Source organism: Ceratina calcarata, unplaced genomic scaffold, assembly GCF_001652005.2.
Source record: "Ceratina calcarata isolate Rehan_Ccalc_2016 unplaced genomic scaffold, ASM165200v1 scaffold588.2, whole genome shotgun sequence".
Classification (NCBI taxonomy): Eukaryota; Metazoa; Arthropoda; class Insecta; order Hymenoptera; family Apidae; genus Ceratina; species Ceratina calcarata.
In genome coordinates, this window is record NW_017177107.1 from 311,508 (window position 1) to 324,034 (window position 12,527).

The 12,527-nt window shown below is 37.5% G+C and overlaps 2 protein-coding genes across 3 annotated transcripts in view; both read left to right on the top strand.

Annotated features, from left to right (window-relative positions):
• The window catches only part of LOC108629842 (Glycerol kinase 2), a 13,381-nt gene extending 5,678 nt beyond the window's left edge, over positions 1-7,703 (top strand). The window contains exons 1-11 of one of the 2 annotated variants that reach the window (XM_026817612.1): positions 2,252-3,775; positions 4,250-4,326; positions 4,538-4,781; positions 4,863-5,080; positions 5,216-5,428; positions 5,507-5,617; positions 5,678-5,934; positions 6,016-6,221; positions 6,302-6,445; positions 6,509-6,595; positions 7,017-7,700. In XM_026817612.1, coding sequence (XP_026673413.1) covers positions 4,252-4,326; positions 4,538-4,781; positions 4,863-5,080; positions 5,216-5,428; positions 5,507-5,617; positions 5,678-5,934; positions 6,016-6,221; positions 6,302-6,445; positions 6,509-6,595; positions 7,017-7,114 — 1,653 coding nt within the window. In that variant the 5' untranslated portion in view covers positions 2,252-3,775; positions 4,250-4,251 and the 3' untranslated portion in view covers positions 7,115-7,700. Of the gene's footprint in view, positions 1-2,251; positions 3,776-4,249; positions 4,327-4,537; positions 4,782-4,862; positions 5,081-5,215; positions 5,429-5,506; positions 5,618-5,677; positions 5,935-6,015; positions 6,222-6,301; positions 6,446-6,508; positions 6,596-7,016 lie in introns of those variants that run through there. The other variant, XM_026817611.1, reaches the window with a different exon arrangement.
• A 316-nt stretch (positions 7,704-8,019) lies between these two features.
• Positions 8,020-12,527, top strand: part of Cbl (E3 ubiquitin-protein ligase CBL) — a 17,770-nt gene continuing 13,262 nt past the window's right edge. The window contains exon 1 of the mRNA XM_018032697.2: positions 8,020-8,957. Within this exon, the coding sequence (XP_017888186.1) occupies positions 8,392-8,957 (566 nt within the window). The 5' untranslated portion in view covers positions 8,020-8,391. The remainder of the gene's footprint in view (positions 8,958-12,527) is intronic.

A 12,527-nucleotide genomic window follows, 5' to 3' on the forward strand; every position in this document is an offset into this window, starting at 1 on the left:
ACCCCTTGGAAAAATCTCGGAAAAATCGAAAATTTTTTTTTGTTGTTTATTATTACCAATGTTCTTCCGACGTCTGATTTCTTTTTAAAAAATGCGTTTCTAAAGTGTATAAACTTTTGGGATTGACTGTATAGCCAATACATCCTTAAACGTCTCTATACATACAGCCAGCTGATAAGTCACTTGTTTTTCAGTATTAACTACTTCTAAAGATATAGATTTCGTTTAATTATACTTAATACCATACGGATTACGAATTATCAGATAAGGCTCTCGACAAAACGATAAGATATCCGAATATGATTTTACAATCGAATTATATAAGAAATAACAGATAGTTTGCTAGCTCCCACCTGAAAATTTGCAACATCCCTCCTACTTATCTTGCCAATTTGCCATTTTTGCATAGTAGGCGTTATTCACACATTCGTTGCTTACTTATTAATTCCTGATGCAGAGGATGGTTCCCTCGACTTTGGAACTCTTATCGTATACCTTTTGTTATACAACATGAGTCATACGATCCGATTTCGCCGATGTTCGCATATTCATAATTCTAGGTATTGCTATTGCTAAATGATAGAATTGCAATTTAAAGTTCAACGCTACGTACAACTAGTTGGTGCATGATGTATCGTGTAAAACAATCACGAGATTACATCTTCGCGCTTCATACTTGGTTCCGTTGCCAACCAATGTGAAAAATACTGTGCGATCGTGTGGATACACACCTTCAGATTCATTGTAAGGGTGAACGTAATCAAACCGGTTATTTGAAGGCTCTCATAGACCGGAACATTTTTTTTTTCAAATACGTTCTAAGAATGAATCCTATCTTTTTTTGTAACATCTATACAAACAAACGCATTCATATGTAGATGTTCCTATATATATTTATAAATTAAAGAAAATCCAACGATAGTTGTAACTTTTACCAATGTAATAAATAATTCTTTTAAAATAATTGTGACCTCGTTAAAACAGAATAATGTAATCCAGATTGAAAAGTACAAAAATGTTCTCTGACGTTGACCTAGGTCGAACGAATCGATTCCAGTTTTCCTCGGGGCCCTCATTCATTTTCTGTAGCGAATTACTTAAGTGCAAAATCGATGATCTGAACTCGGTCAGAATCTGCCCGGTTAGCAGGAAAAAGCAGGAGAGTGAAACGGAAATACTGCACATGTGCGCGCTAGCGTTATGCAACAGCTACATACATAGATACTTCGGGGAGAAGACTTTTGTTCGATGTGTAAATGCTATCGCTCGATAGTGCCGCATTCGCCACGGTAAGTGCAGAACGAGCCTCTCGGATCGGCCAATCCGGCGTGTTCTCGTCATACGTCACACGACGTCATCGCAATGCATTCCGCGGCGAAAAGCAGCACAAATCACATGTGTATGCGCATCGCGTGCCGTCTGGCACGTGCATCTGGACTCACCGCCCTTACCGGTGCAGCGTACTGCACCGGGCTGTAAATTGGAACAGCTTGTGAAATAGTGGGGCTACCCAATACTTTCACCGATTCGGCACGACGTTGTCCCACTTCTACTTATTACATATACTTCTTGCATTGACGCTTTTTTACTTCAATTATTTCTCTCTTGAATAATGAATAAGAAGAACGATTTTTGTTCAATAAATACGTATTTTGGAGCTATATTCAATTCCATGATATATGGAGAAAGTCTTGATAGCTAATTTTACGAGTGCATTAAGAAAACCAGATAAAGGTCAGACGAGTTTAAGTAAAATTATCTATTTACGATTGCGTCTTCTTCTTGTTAACATCTATGTGTACAATTGCATCCGTTTTTATACTGATCATATCAACATTTTCAGGATCATCGCATTTACATAAGAGCTATATTAAATTGATTCTCTTACAACAAACGTGACGATTTGAAAAACGCTTTCAGTACATCTGTTATGTATGAAAAAGTTTTGTAAAATAAAAACCTGCTGTCAGTTCACGTTTTAACTGGAGAATTATACATATAGAGTTCCAGATTTTTTAACAATTAATGATTAAATTTCCCTAAATCTCAATCGACAACTGGAGTATTCTTTAATTTAGAATTAAAATTCGATCGTTAACACTATTTCTACAGGGACATTATTATTATTAGTTTAATACTTTCTCCTCAATTAAATTTTATGACTTTTCCTATATTGGTTGTTAAATTAATGAATTAAATCGAGGAAAAACGATTAAACTAATGATAATAATTTTAGGCGAAAATTTCGAAAGGTGTCTTTTGACACCGCTTGGCAGAAATAATGTTAATTCCAATTTCTTCCAATCAAGCTAATTGAATAATTCTACTCGTTAATTAGTCAAATCCGAATTGGGAATCAATCGTTAATTGCTAATTGGTGTTCAATTGAATTAAAGATTTAATTATTTGTCTGCAACCCTGATTACATAACGTAGTTGTATTTATCGCATCTGTAATTCGACTCTACACTTTTTTGCAAGCCGACGGTTGCATAATTCCTACGTAATCGCTTATCGTAATCAACTTTTACGCAAGTCTGTAGGCTCTTACAATGTATCTGTAACAGCGTACAGTGTAAATTAATATGGTAAGAAGGCGATAGGCGACGGGCATCGTACGAACATGGTAAATGCCAGCTCGGAAGTGGAAACAACATTGTAACGAAAACGAGCGACCCGATAACGACGGCAACGTCTAATAATAATACTGGATAAACGTCTCGAGACTTGCTGTGTTTCGGAAACGTTTCGTACAGTACAGCTTTGGATGGAAAAGAAGCTGGTCGATTCTCGCGACGATTCGGAATCTGATTAAATATAAATATCGTTAATATTCCTGACGCCAGTGTTCGGTCATTTTCTCCTTATTTCTTTCCACAAGTCGGAAGCAAAACTATGTTTTCGTGTTAATATTTGATGCAAGATAATTTTATCAAGAATGTTCCATGCATCAATTGAACGGCAATAATCTTGCCTTTCGTAGACTATCGTTTATTGATGTGCATTGCATTTTCGAATGAGACTGATAATTACTTAAAGAATGGTTTGTTTATTTGAAATATTATTACGCAAAACGGATTGTTTCTAGAAATATCTGACATCGTTATAAAAGGATAGTTTGATCTGCTTCCCGTTTATAACACTATTTCTTTTTCATACTTGATACAAGTTTATAGTAATGAAATGAGAATAAAATAAATTTGTTGATAAGAAAAGATTTTTCAAATTTCTTTATTTTTATCAAAAATAGTTTCCATTCAATTTGCAGCATCGGGCAGTGATTCATTTCAAGTCATTCATGACCTTTCGATGCTTCAGTGATCCTCATTCTCAGATCTCAAATGTTGCCAGCAACGGATGATAAGGAGAAAACTATGGAGACAGCAAACCTCCGGTTTCTACGAATCGCGTTTATCCCGCTGACGTTGATCTCGACCCTATAAAAAGAGGATCTCATTATATCGACTCTTATCGACTTATTCCCGCATCTTGCGTACGATGTGGAAATTCGTGCAGAATCGTTGAATCTTTCCTTCTTACAACTTCATTAAATTTATGAAGAAGTGGGGATTGAGGTGAATTGAATTAAAAGTGTTGTGATACGAGTGAAAGTATCACTTTGGTGAAACCGATTAAGAAATACACTGTTTTCAAATCGATCTTTATTTTAGTTAACTTAATCATTCTATGATTTGTTGAATAGTAGAAGTTAAACCGTATCATTTGTTGAGAAGCGTCTGACTTACGTCTTGGATCTTTTCTAAACTTTATTTCAGGTCAGTAGGAAAAACAATCCTTATCTCCGAATATGTTTTGGTAAAATTAGATTCGACAACAAGCGATAACAAGCGATAAGTGATCAACGGATAGCTTTCAGAAATTGGGGATCAAAGAGCTCTGATAATGTTTAAACGCGTGTTTTTAAATTTCTTAAAATATCAGCTTCACAGCTTTATCAACAAATTACTTTTAACTTTAACGAAGATTCTCGTGGTCTATGTGTTCTGACATCTGTCTAATACTTAGATTTAACTAATTGTAAGATCGATCAAATCAAGGTGCGGAGTCGTTCAAAAAATTTACGATACTTAACAATTGAACGTTAGTACATTATGCAAACAATTCTTAATAATGTCTTTGATTACGAACGATCTAGCGATAAAGATATAGAGCTCAGTACGTTTCGTATGCGTTAGGAGTAAAATTACGGAATTAAACTAAGAAGTTAAAAGATGATATTTATTTTCCAGACATGCCCGGCACGTCGAAGAAACCAAGTGTTCTTATCGGAGTAATTGACATTAGTACGCGAAACGTTCGTTTTGCAGTAAGTCATAAATAATTATCATCAAGTCATGAATCATCATAAGTCATAATTACAGTTGTCCGTTAATTCAGTTTTCTTTTTCTCCTTCAAATTAATTTTCACCTGTTATTGCATATTATAAAACCATTAACGGTATAATGAGATTGTAATGGTACTGCATAATTGTCCCAGATAATTGGAGGCAAATCTCAAATTGAATTCTCTATTGCAGGTGTTCAGCGCGCAACACGTAGCCGAAGTAGCGTCACATCAAATCGATGTGGAACAATTAAGTCCACAGGAGGGATGGGTGGAACAGGATCCGAAGGAAATCCTGTTCGCGGTGAAGGCTTGCATCAAGGCTGTTGTCTCAAAAATAGATGTTCAGGACATAATAACAATTGGTATCACAAATCAAAGAGAAACAACCATTGCATGGGATGCAACGACGGGTGAACCATTATACAACGCGATAGGTTCGTTTCAGAGATAATACGATTAGATCAATCCAGATCCGAGTTAAAGCTTTCAGGATTCTCATTTTCTTTCTTTTCCAGTGTGGTCCGATATACGAACGAACTTACTCGTTGATCAGGTAGTAGCCAAATTTCCGGATCAAAATAAGAATCATATTAAACCGATATGCGGGTTACCGGTGAGCCCATATTTCGCGGCGCTCAAGATTCGTTGGTTAAAGGATAATGTACCCGTGGTGAAAAGAGCAATACGGGACAAGCGTTGCAAAGTGGGCACGGTGGATACTTGGATCGTCTGGGTACGTTGATAGCGGTTATAAGTCTATTTTAAAACTTTTTTAGAATATGCAAAACAATTGTTGTGCCTCACAGCGAGAGAAATAACTAAAAATGAACATTCAACATCCTGAAGATTTATTGAGATGTGGTTACAGAACTTAACAGGAGGCAAAGACGGCGGATTATATATCACAGATGTAACGAATGCGTCCAGGACCATGCTAATGAATCTAGAGACATTGTCGTGGGATCCTGCATTGTGCAGATATTTCGACATTTCTATGGAAATGCTGCCAGAGATCAAGAGTAGTTCAGAAGTTTATGGAAAGATCGTAATTGGACCGTTAAAGGGTATCCCTATATCCGCTGTAAGTTACACATTTAAATAAGTGTTCTTAAAAGAGGAAGATAACGTACATTGACTAAATGACTGTTTTCATTTTCAGATTTTAGGTAATCAGCAATCTGCGTTAGTCGGACAGAATTGTTTGAAAAAGGGACAAGCAAAAAATACATATAGGAGTGGATGCTTCTTGCTGTGTAATACAGGGACAACGGTACGTATCATGGGAAAAGGAATTATTCAAGTTTATGTTTTATCTGTATTAACTGCGCAGCGGGTGGATTCTGCTCACGGATTAGTCACAACAGTGGCATATCAATTGGGTCCAAAGAGTCCAGCAGTTTATGCGCTGGAGGGTTCGGTTGCGGTAGCGGGTGCTGCAATTAAATGGTTACGAGATAATCTGAAGCTTATAAGTGACGTTCATGAGAGTGAAAAATTGGCAGAAACCGTTTTCAGTACTGGCGACGTGTATTTCGTGCCAGCTTTCACAGGATTGTATGCTCCATATTGGAGAAAAGATGCAAGAGGGCAAGTTTCTTATATGTACATACATAGAACACGTCAATGTATATGTATGTATATTCTTAATATTTAAACATATTCTTACAGAGTTATTTGTGGTCTTACTGCGTACACAACGAAGCAACATATAGTACGAGCGTCGTTAGAAGCTGTTTGTTTTCAAACGAGAGATATTCTAGAAGCTATGAATAAAGACTGTGGTTACCCATTGACCAAGTTTAATGCGGATGGGATAATGTCAACCAATAATGTCCTCATGCAGTTGCAAGCCGATCTTTGCGGCACGCCAGTATGTAAGTATATTTTATCAAATATTAAGTGAGTTTTTCAAAACAAATTAGACATGCATATTAATATTCATGTACGCAAACAGTTAGATCAGTTATGCCGGACATCACGGCCTTAGGCGTTGCGATGGCTGCGGGTCACGCGGATGGTATAAATGTTTGGCAATTAGAAGGTGAAGAAGTAGAGACGGTACCATTCGATACATTTTTGCCAACAACAACGACAGAAGGTAAGGCATATTTAAACTGAGTTATTCATTAAGATTCTATTGTATGCGAAACGTTCCTTGCAGAGAGAGATGCTAGGTATAAAAAGTGGAAAATGGCTGTTGAGAGAAGTTTGGGTTGGGCGGAAGCAAAAAGATCTGAACAAATGACAGGTAATTTAATAAGTCTGGTACAAATAGTATTCGAGATATTGGACACATTCAAATCATCAAGCGTTTATTCGTTTATTTTTATATTTACTCGTTATTATAATTGCATTTACGTAATATTGTAAACTTATTTGATAAATAATCGATACGTGCTTGAAATAAGAGATTTTTAATAGAATAATAATTAGCTTGAGTTCTATTATTCTATTACTTGTTTGATGGCACCTTTTGTTTGATCTTTATTCCAGAACTATAAATAAACGTATAAACACTTTATTTTGTTATTATAAGTATTCAAATATGTGGTAACTTGTGATTTAGTGACCTTTATATTGTTACCTTGATGCACGCTATTGCCTTTCAAAGGAATGGAATAATAGTATTCCGAGAAAATTATAACGCGAATACATCTTTAATGTTCCAGATGAAAGATATTACGTACTGGCGTCGATTCCGGGAAGTTGGTTCTTGATGGCAAGCTTTCTTTTGTTACGATTAAGTAATTATATGGTGAGCCGGTGACATCACTTTGATCGTAATGAATCGATTAGATATTTCAAATAGTAACAAGAAATACAAACAGTAGAATCAATATCAAGTCTTGATTACTAATAGTCAAAATAAATTGCAAAACAAAAAATAGTATAAGAAATTGCTTTGACTCACTAGAGCATAGTTAAAACTTTCGAACTTGCCAAACGAAGTTACTTAATATATATAGTTAATTAATCGAAGCGCGACAAAGGCAAAGAGAATAATGTATTTCGCGATGGTGTATTTTAAACGATAAGATACTAGAAAACAATGCACAGATACAACTTACAATGTTCAAACAGTTATCGCTGCCCTTTATCAATCATTGATATAAGATAACATCAGTCAATGATATAAGATGCTATTTCGTGGATGTTAAGATTCACAGACACAGAATTTTATAGTCATATATATATATACAGAATATATATATACTATATGTATATATGTATATCTTAGAGTTACAAGCGTATGTAATAATTTGTGATTTTACAATTAATTAATACAAATCTTCGTAATTTAATTTAGTTTTGTCGCCTTCTTTTGTATGTATGTTTAATTTACTTGTTACATTAGGAAAAAGAGTCTATACTTTACGTATAATATTAAAACCATTGTATTATAAAAACAAACAGAAATATACGTCTTTTTTGTTTAGCAGTCCGTGTATTCATTCCATTCTTTCGAGAAACATTATGAACATTAAACGTTAAGCTTGTATTAATTTGAATAATACAATGTATATACGATAATCTCCTTGGTGGTAAATATAACAAAAATCAAAATCAAAATGAAGATGAACGTAAAAAATGAGCTTAAATTTGAATAGAGCGCGCTACAGCACCGCCACAGAGCGTCACACGGACGCGAATTGAAACACAATTAACGATGAGCCACAGGCTCACAAGCACGCTCTGGGCACGCTTGATCGTGTCAGTGTCGATTCGTTGTGAGCGGTTGTGGCCTGTGGGTATCTTCAGGTATCCTCTGTTGTCAGTACGGTCAGTACGGAGTAGCAAGACTAGGATGTGGTATCGTGCAACGTTATGGTATATCTCGTGGCCGCGACTTCGTGAGAAGCTCGTCGAGTTAGTGGACGCGTCTCGTTGATGGAAATGCGGTATAGCGTAACATTGTCACGAGTGCAGGGCAGGTTAACCTAAGGCGAAGTGTTGGTTGGTTTTGTCGAAAAGTGAAGTGCGGAATAGAAGTGTGCGAGACTCGGATCAGGGAACAAGCACCAAGAAATCCCGGTGCTGTGGGATATGCACGCACACGTCAAGATGTCGTCGGGAGGACATAGCAGTCGTACACGAGCTGTGCACATAGGTTCGATCTTCCAGAAGCTTCACGGTCGCTTTGCTGACCCTATGACACTGCCGAAACTTTCGACCGACAAGCGAATGCTGGATAAGACCTGGAAGCTTATGGACAAAGTGGTCAAGCTGTGTCAACATCAACGGATGAACTTAAAAAATTCGCCGCCGTTCATCCTGGATATACTCCCGGACACGTATCAACGATTAAGACTGATATACAGTAAATACGAGGACAGGATGCAGGTGTTACACAGCAATGAGCACTTTTGTGTGTTTATCAACAACCTAATGAGAAAGTGCAAACAGGCTATCAAGTTGTTCAAAGAGGGCAAGGAGAAGATGTTCGACGAGACGTCTCATTATCGTAGAAATCTGACCAAGCTTAGCCTCGTGTTCAGTCACATGCTGTCCGAATTGAAAGCCATTTTTCCAAACGGAGTTTTTGCTGGACACAAGTTTCGCATCACGAAAGCGGACGCGGCCGAGTTTTGGAAGGAAAGCTTCGGGATCAGGTGAGTAATGTTTTACAAGCATGTTGCTTTTTTTCGCCCTCTCTCTCCTTTCCGTTCGTCTGTTTTCCGGACAGGAGTTTATATAAATAGGACACCTGTCTGACCGCGCGTGTTTTTGGCTTCTGACGTGTGTAAAAACGAATAATAAATGCGCGGTTCGCACGTGCGCACACCTAACCTAAAAACAGGTCTGCGTTCGGTGATATTGACATTAGTGTCAGTGCAACCAAAAACCGGGATTTGTCGGCTCGTGTGCAACTGAGGCTGTACTTATTCCACCGGCACCGGAAGCGATATTTTTCACGTGCGAGTGTGTACGTCAGTACGGACCATTCTTTCGCATGACTTTGAATCGTGAAAAGTCATTTTGTGAATTTTATATTTTTTTGTAGTAATTCAACGTTTATTTTTCAATGCATATATGTATACCAATGTTTAATTCTTACTTAAAATACTGTCAACAACAATGTTGAACGACGTCTGTCTTTGTTTCGAGAACGAACCGGAAAAAGATGATGCAGGCTTTGTATTTCCTGTCCCAGATATTGGCAGATTTGGTCGGTAAACGTACACGGTTGATTTCATTCCAAATATGGAAGAACAGTTACCGTTGTATTTGCACAAAGTTACTTCCGGCGTAATCGGAATTCCATTTATACTCGTTATCGGAGCGTCGAACCGTGTAAATTGTCAGGATGAACCGTTATCGAGTCATTGTCGGTTGATATCCATTGACTGCGTGTCGAATATCGCAAATGCATGCAGAATAAAGAGAAGGAAGGAAATCCGCAAACGATGAAGTGATGTAGAAACATTTGCCGCAAAAGATAGGACATAAAAAAGAAACCGTGACGAGAGAACGGGAGTTGTAGACGCAAAGAGCGAGGAAGCGGGGTGTAACGGTGTATTGAATGGACAGATCCGTTTCCTGGTTACTATTCTTAGGGGGGCCTGGTGGTTTAGTATCGTTTTACAAAACTGATACACCTACTTTTACTGGAATACGTCATAACCCGGTATCGGGAGGCGCGCACACTGGGCTGTGTGCCGCGTAGCGATTTATCAGCCGGTATAAATAAACGGGCGAGCAATTCGAGCCAATTCATGAATGACTGACTGATGTATAATGTCGCGAGTGATCGTGACGATTTGTCGCGACACGAGACTCGCGAACGTATAGCTTTGCGAAACGCACGTTTTTCATACGCGCTCATTTCTGTATATAGTGTGCTTAAAGGAACAATGAGTAAATACCAAAAGCGTTGTGGACGCCTGTGTCGCTACGCTATCTTCATTTATTCATTCAATTTTCAACTTGCAAATCGCAGTCGTAACAGATATTGTAATATGACTTATTAAATCGAACAACAACATATAACACAGCAATCTTGCCCTTATTTTATTTTATCGCAAAATTTTCATTAATAAATTAAAATATATATGCACGGTTAAAACTAAAATAAGTTTCGTGGGAAATAATAAAATATTATTATTTTATGCGATATGAAGTCGGCAAAATTAAACATTGCCAGAAAAGAGAGAAGATTTCTGGCCGCCCTTCGTTATTTTTCTTTAAAGCAATTTCTCGAAATTGTTTTCGTCGTTTATTCTTCTCTTTTTTATCTCCGGGTTTCCATCGAACCGTGCCCACTCTTAGATGAGAACGGAGCTCACGAGCACTTTCCAAGAAGGACGACAAAACGGCCGCCTCGATTACGCCGATGCGCGAACTTTCAGTTTCCGGTCAAGTGATCCGCGGACATCCGGTGGCTTCCGGTGTTACGTGCACGGTGAATCGCGTCGTGTCGGGTTACTTCAATTGAAAACAGGATTCTCTATGCAGCGACGATTCCTACGCACTTCAATTCGGCACTCGATAAGATAAATGGTAAGCCGTGATTTATCGCACCGGAAATAATATTTATCGCTTGGTAGGTAATAATATCTGGAGAAAAATATTAGTATCCGTGATATTTTTAGTTGACTTCTCCACGTTGTACATACGTCGTGCTCAAAGGAAGCAATTAACATAGGAAATGGAATTAAAGAGAAAGAATCAGAATGAAGTAAAATTTCTTTGGAGAAGAATGTATTATTTATCATCATGTGTAACAAGAAAATTTTTCGATAAAAGTAGATAGATTCTATATATGTACGTCCAGGAAATTCTTGTAGAAAACATTTCACATTATCCGTCGCCCACGCGATCATGTCCCAAGAACTTCCGAGATTGATCCACTCTTTCAATTTGTAATGAACTCTTTTTCTATTGTGCCATCGATTCGTATAACTTGTACTTAGTCGAACGAACAAAAATCGGCATTTCGTGTTCTCTTCGCTAATGGATGTCTTCGGTGATGAGTGTACCGGAAACGGTGGCAAGGGGTGAGCTTTTATCGAAAAAGAGACCGAAGTCATTTATCCGAGATCCGTTGAAAGCGAGAAAGAGGGGACGGTGTGATAGCAACAGAGTCGAGGTACCAGTATATGCTTGTGAAAGATTGTATGTACTTAGTGTTGGTGCGTGTTAGGGGAGCAGAATCTTCTAACTCTTCCAATTATACCGATGGTTATATACTATATGTGTATATATATATAACGATATCCGGATATGGGTTGGGAAAGCAGTATAGGGTAAAAGATGGTGAGGCAGAATAGAATTCAACGAGGTTGAACATTCCGGTTTCTTGTCTCCTACGATTATTTCATTAAAGTGTCTCCGGCTTCTCTTCTTCCTCTCCGGTGAAAACAATCGAATTTAAGCCTCTCGAAGGCAAAGTTGTCGATATTCATGCACTGACTCTTCTAACATATACATATTTTAAATTTTACGTAAATCAATCTGAAATATAACAGAATTTCAATAATGCACGTACAAAGGAGCTAATAACATTTGATGCGATTCGTAGTTATGAGACACGATGTATTAAATGTTTTCATAGAGGACACTGACAATGAAGGGAAGGAGACTGAATCACCGAATTACCGCATCCTGTCTGAAACTGAACAGAGAGAGAACTCTAATTTGATCCATGTTTCGGCAAAGCGATCAATATATTTGGGATTCCGTCGAAGTGAATCCCGACATATGTATGTGCACTTACATTTGCGTGCCTTTGTTTCTTCAATCTCAAGATGTTGCGTATCAGGTGCACCACGGTAGTTCTGGTGTCTCGAAAACATCACGACTACGCGGACGCAGTATGTCGCGTCTGTGAGACATCGATCTACTCTCGGTGTTAATATCCAGGTCTTCGAAGTTTTATCTCGTGAACATTGACGTTAAAGAAAGAAAATACCACGTAATTCTTACAATTTATATTTTAAGAATGGCATCTGGCAATTTTAAAAGAGACTTTCTTCCCTAATATTTTTTTTTGGAGAAAACGAGCTATGTTAGTAATCTCACAACGTGACAAAATTGTGATGTCATCATTCCGTACTGTGAATTCGAAAGAATCATTCTTATAAATAATTTAATCTACTTTCCAAAATTTCAACTTGACGTCACAGAATACAAAACTCTGTGCGATTATTTTATTTTACAATTAGGGTGTACAAAAAAAGAAA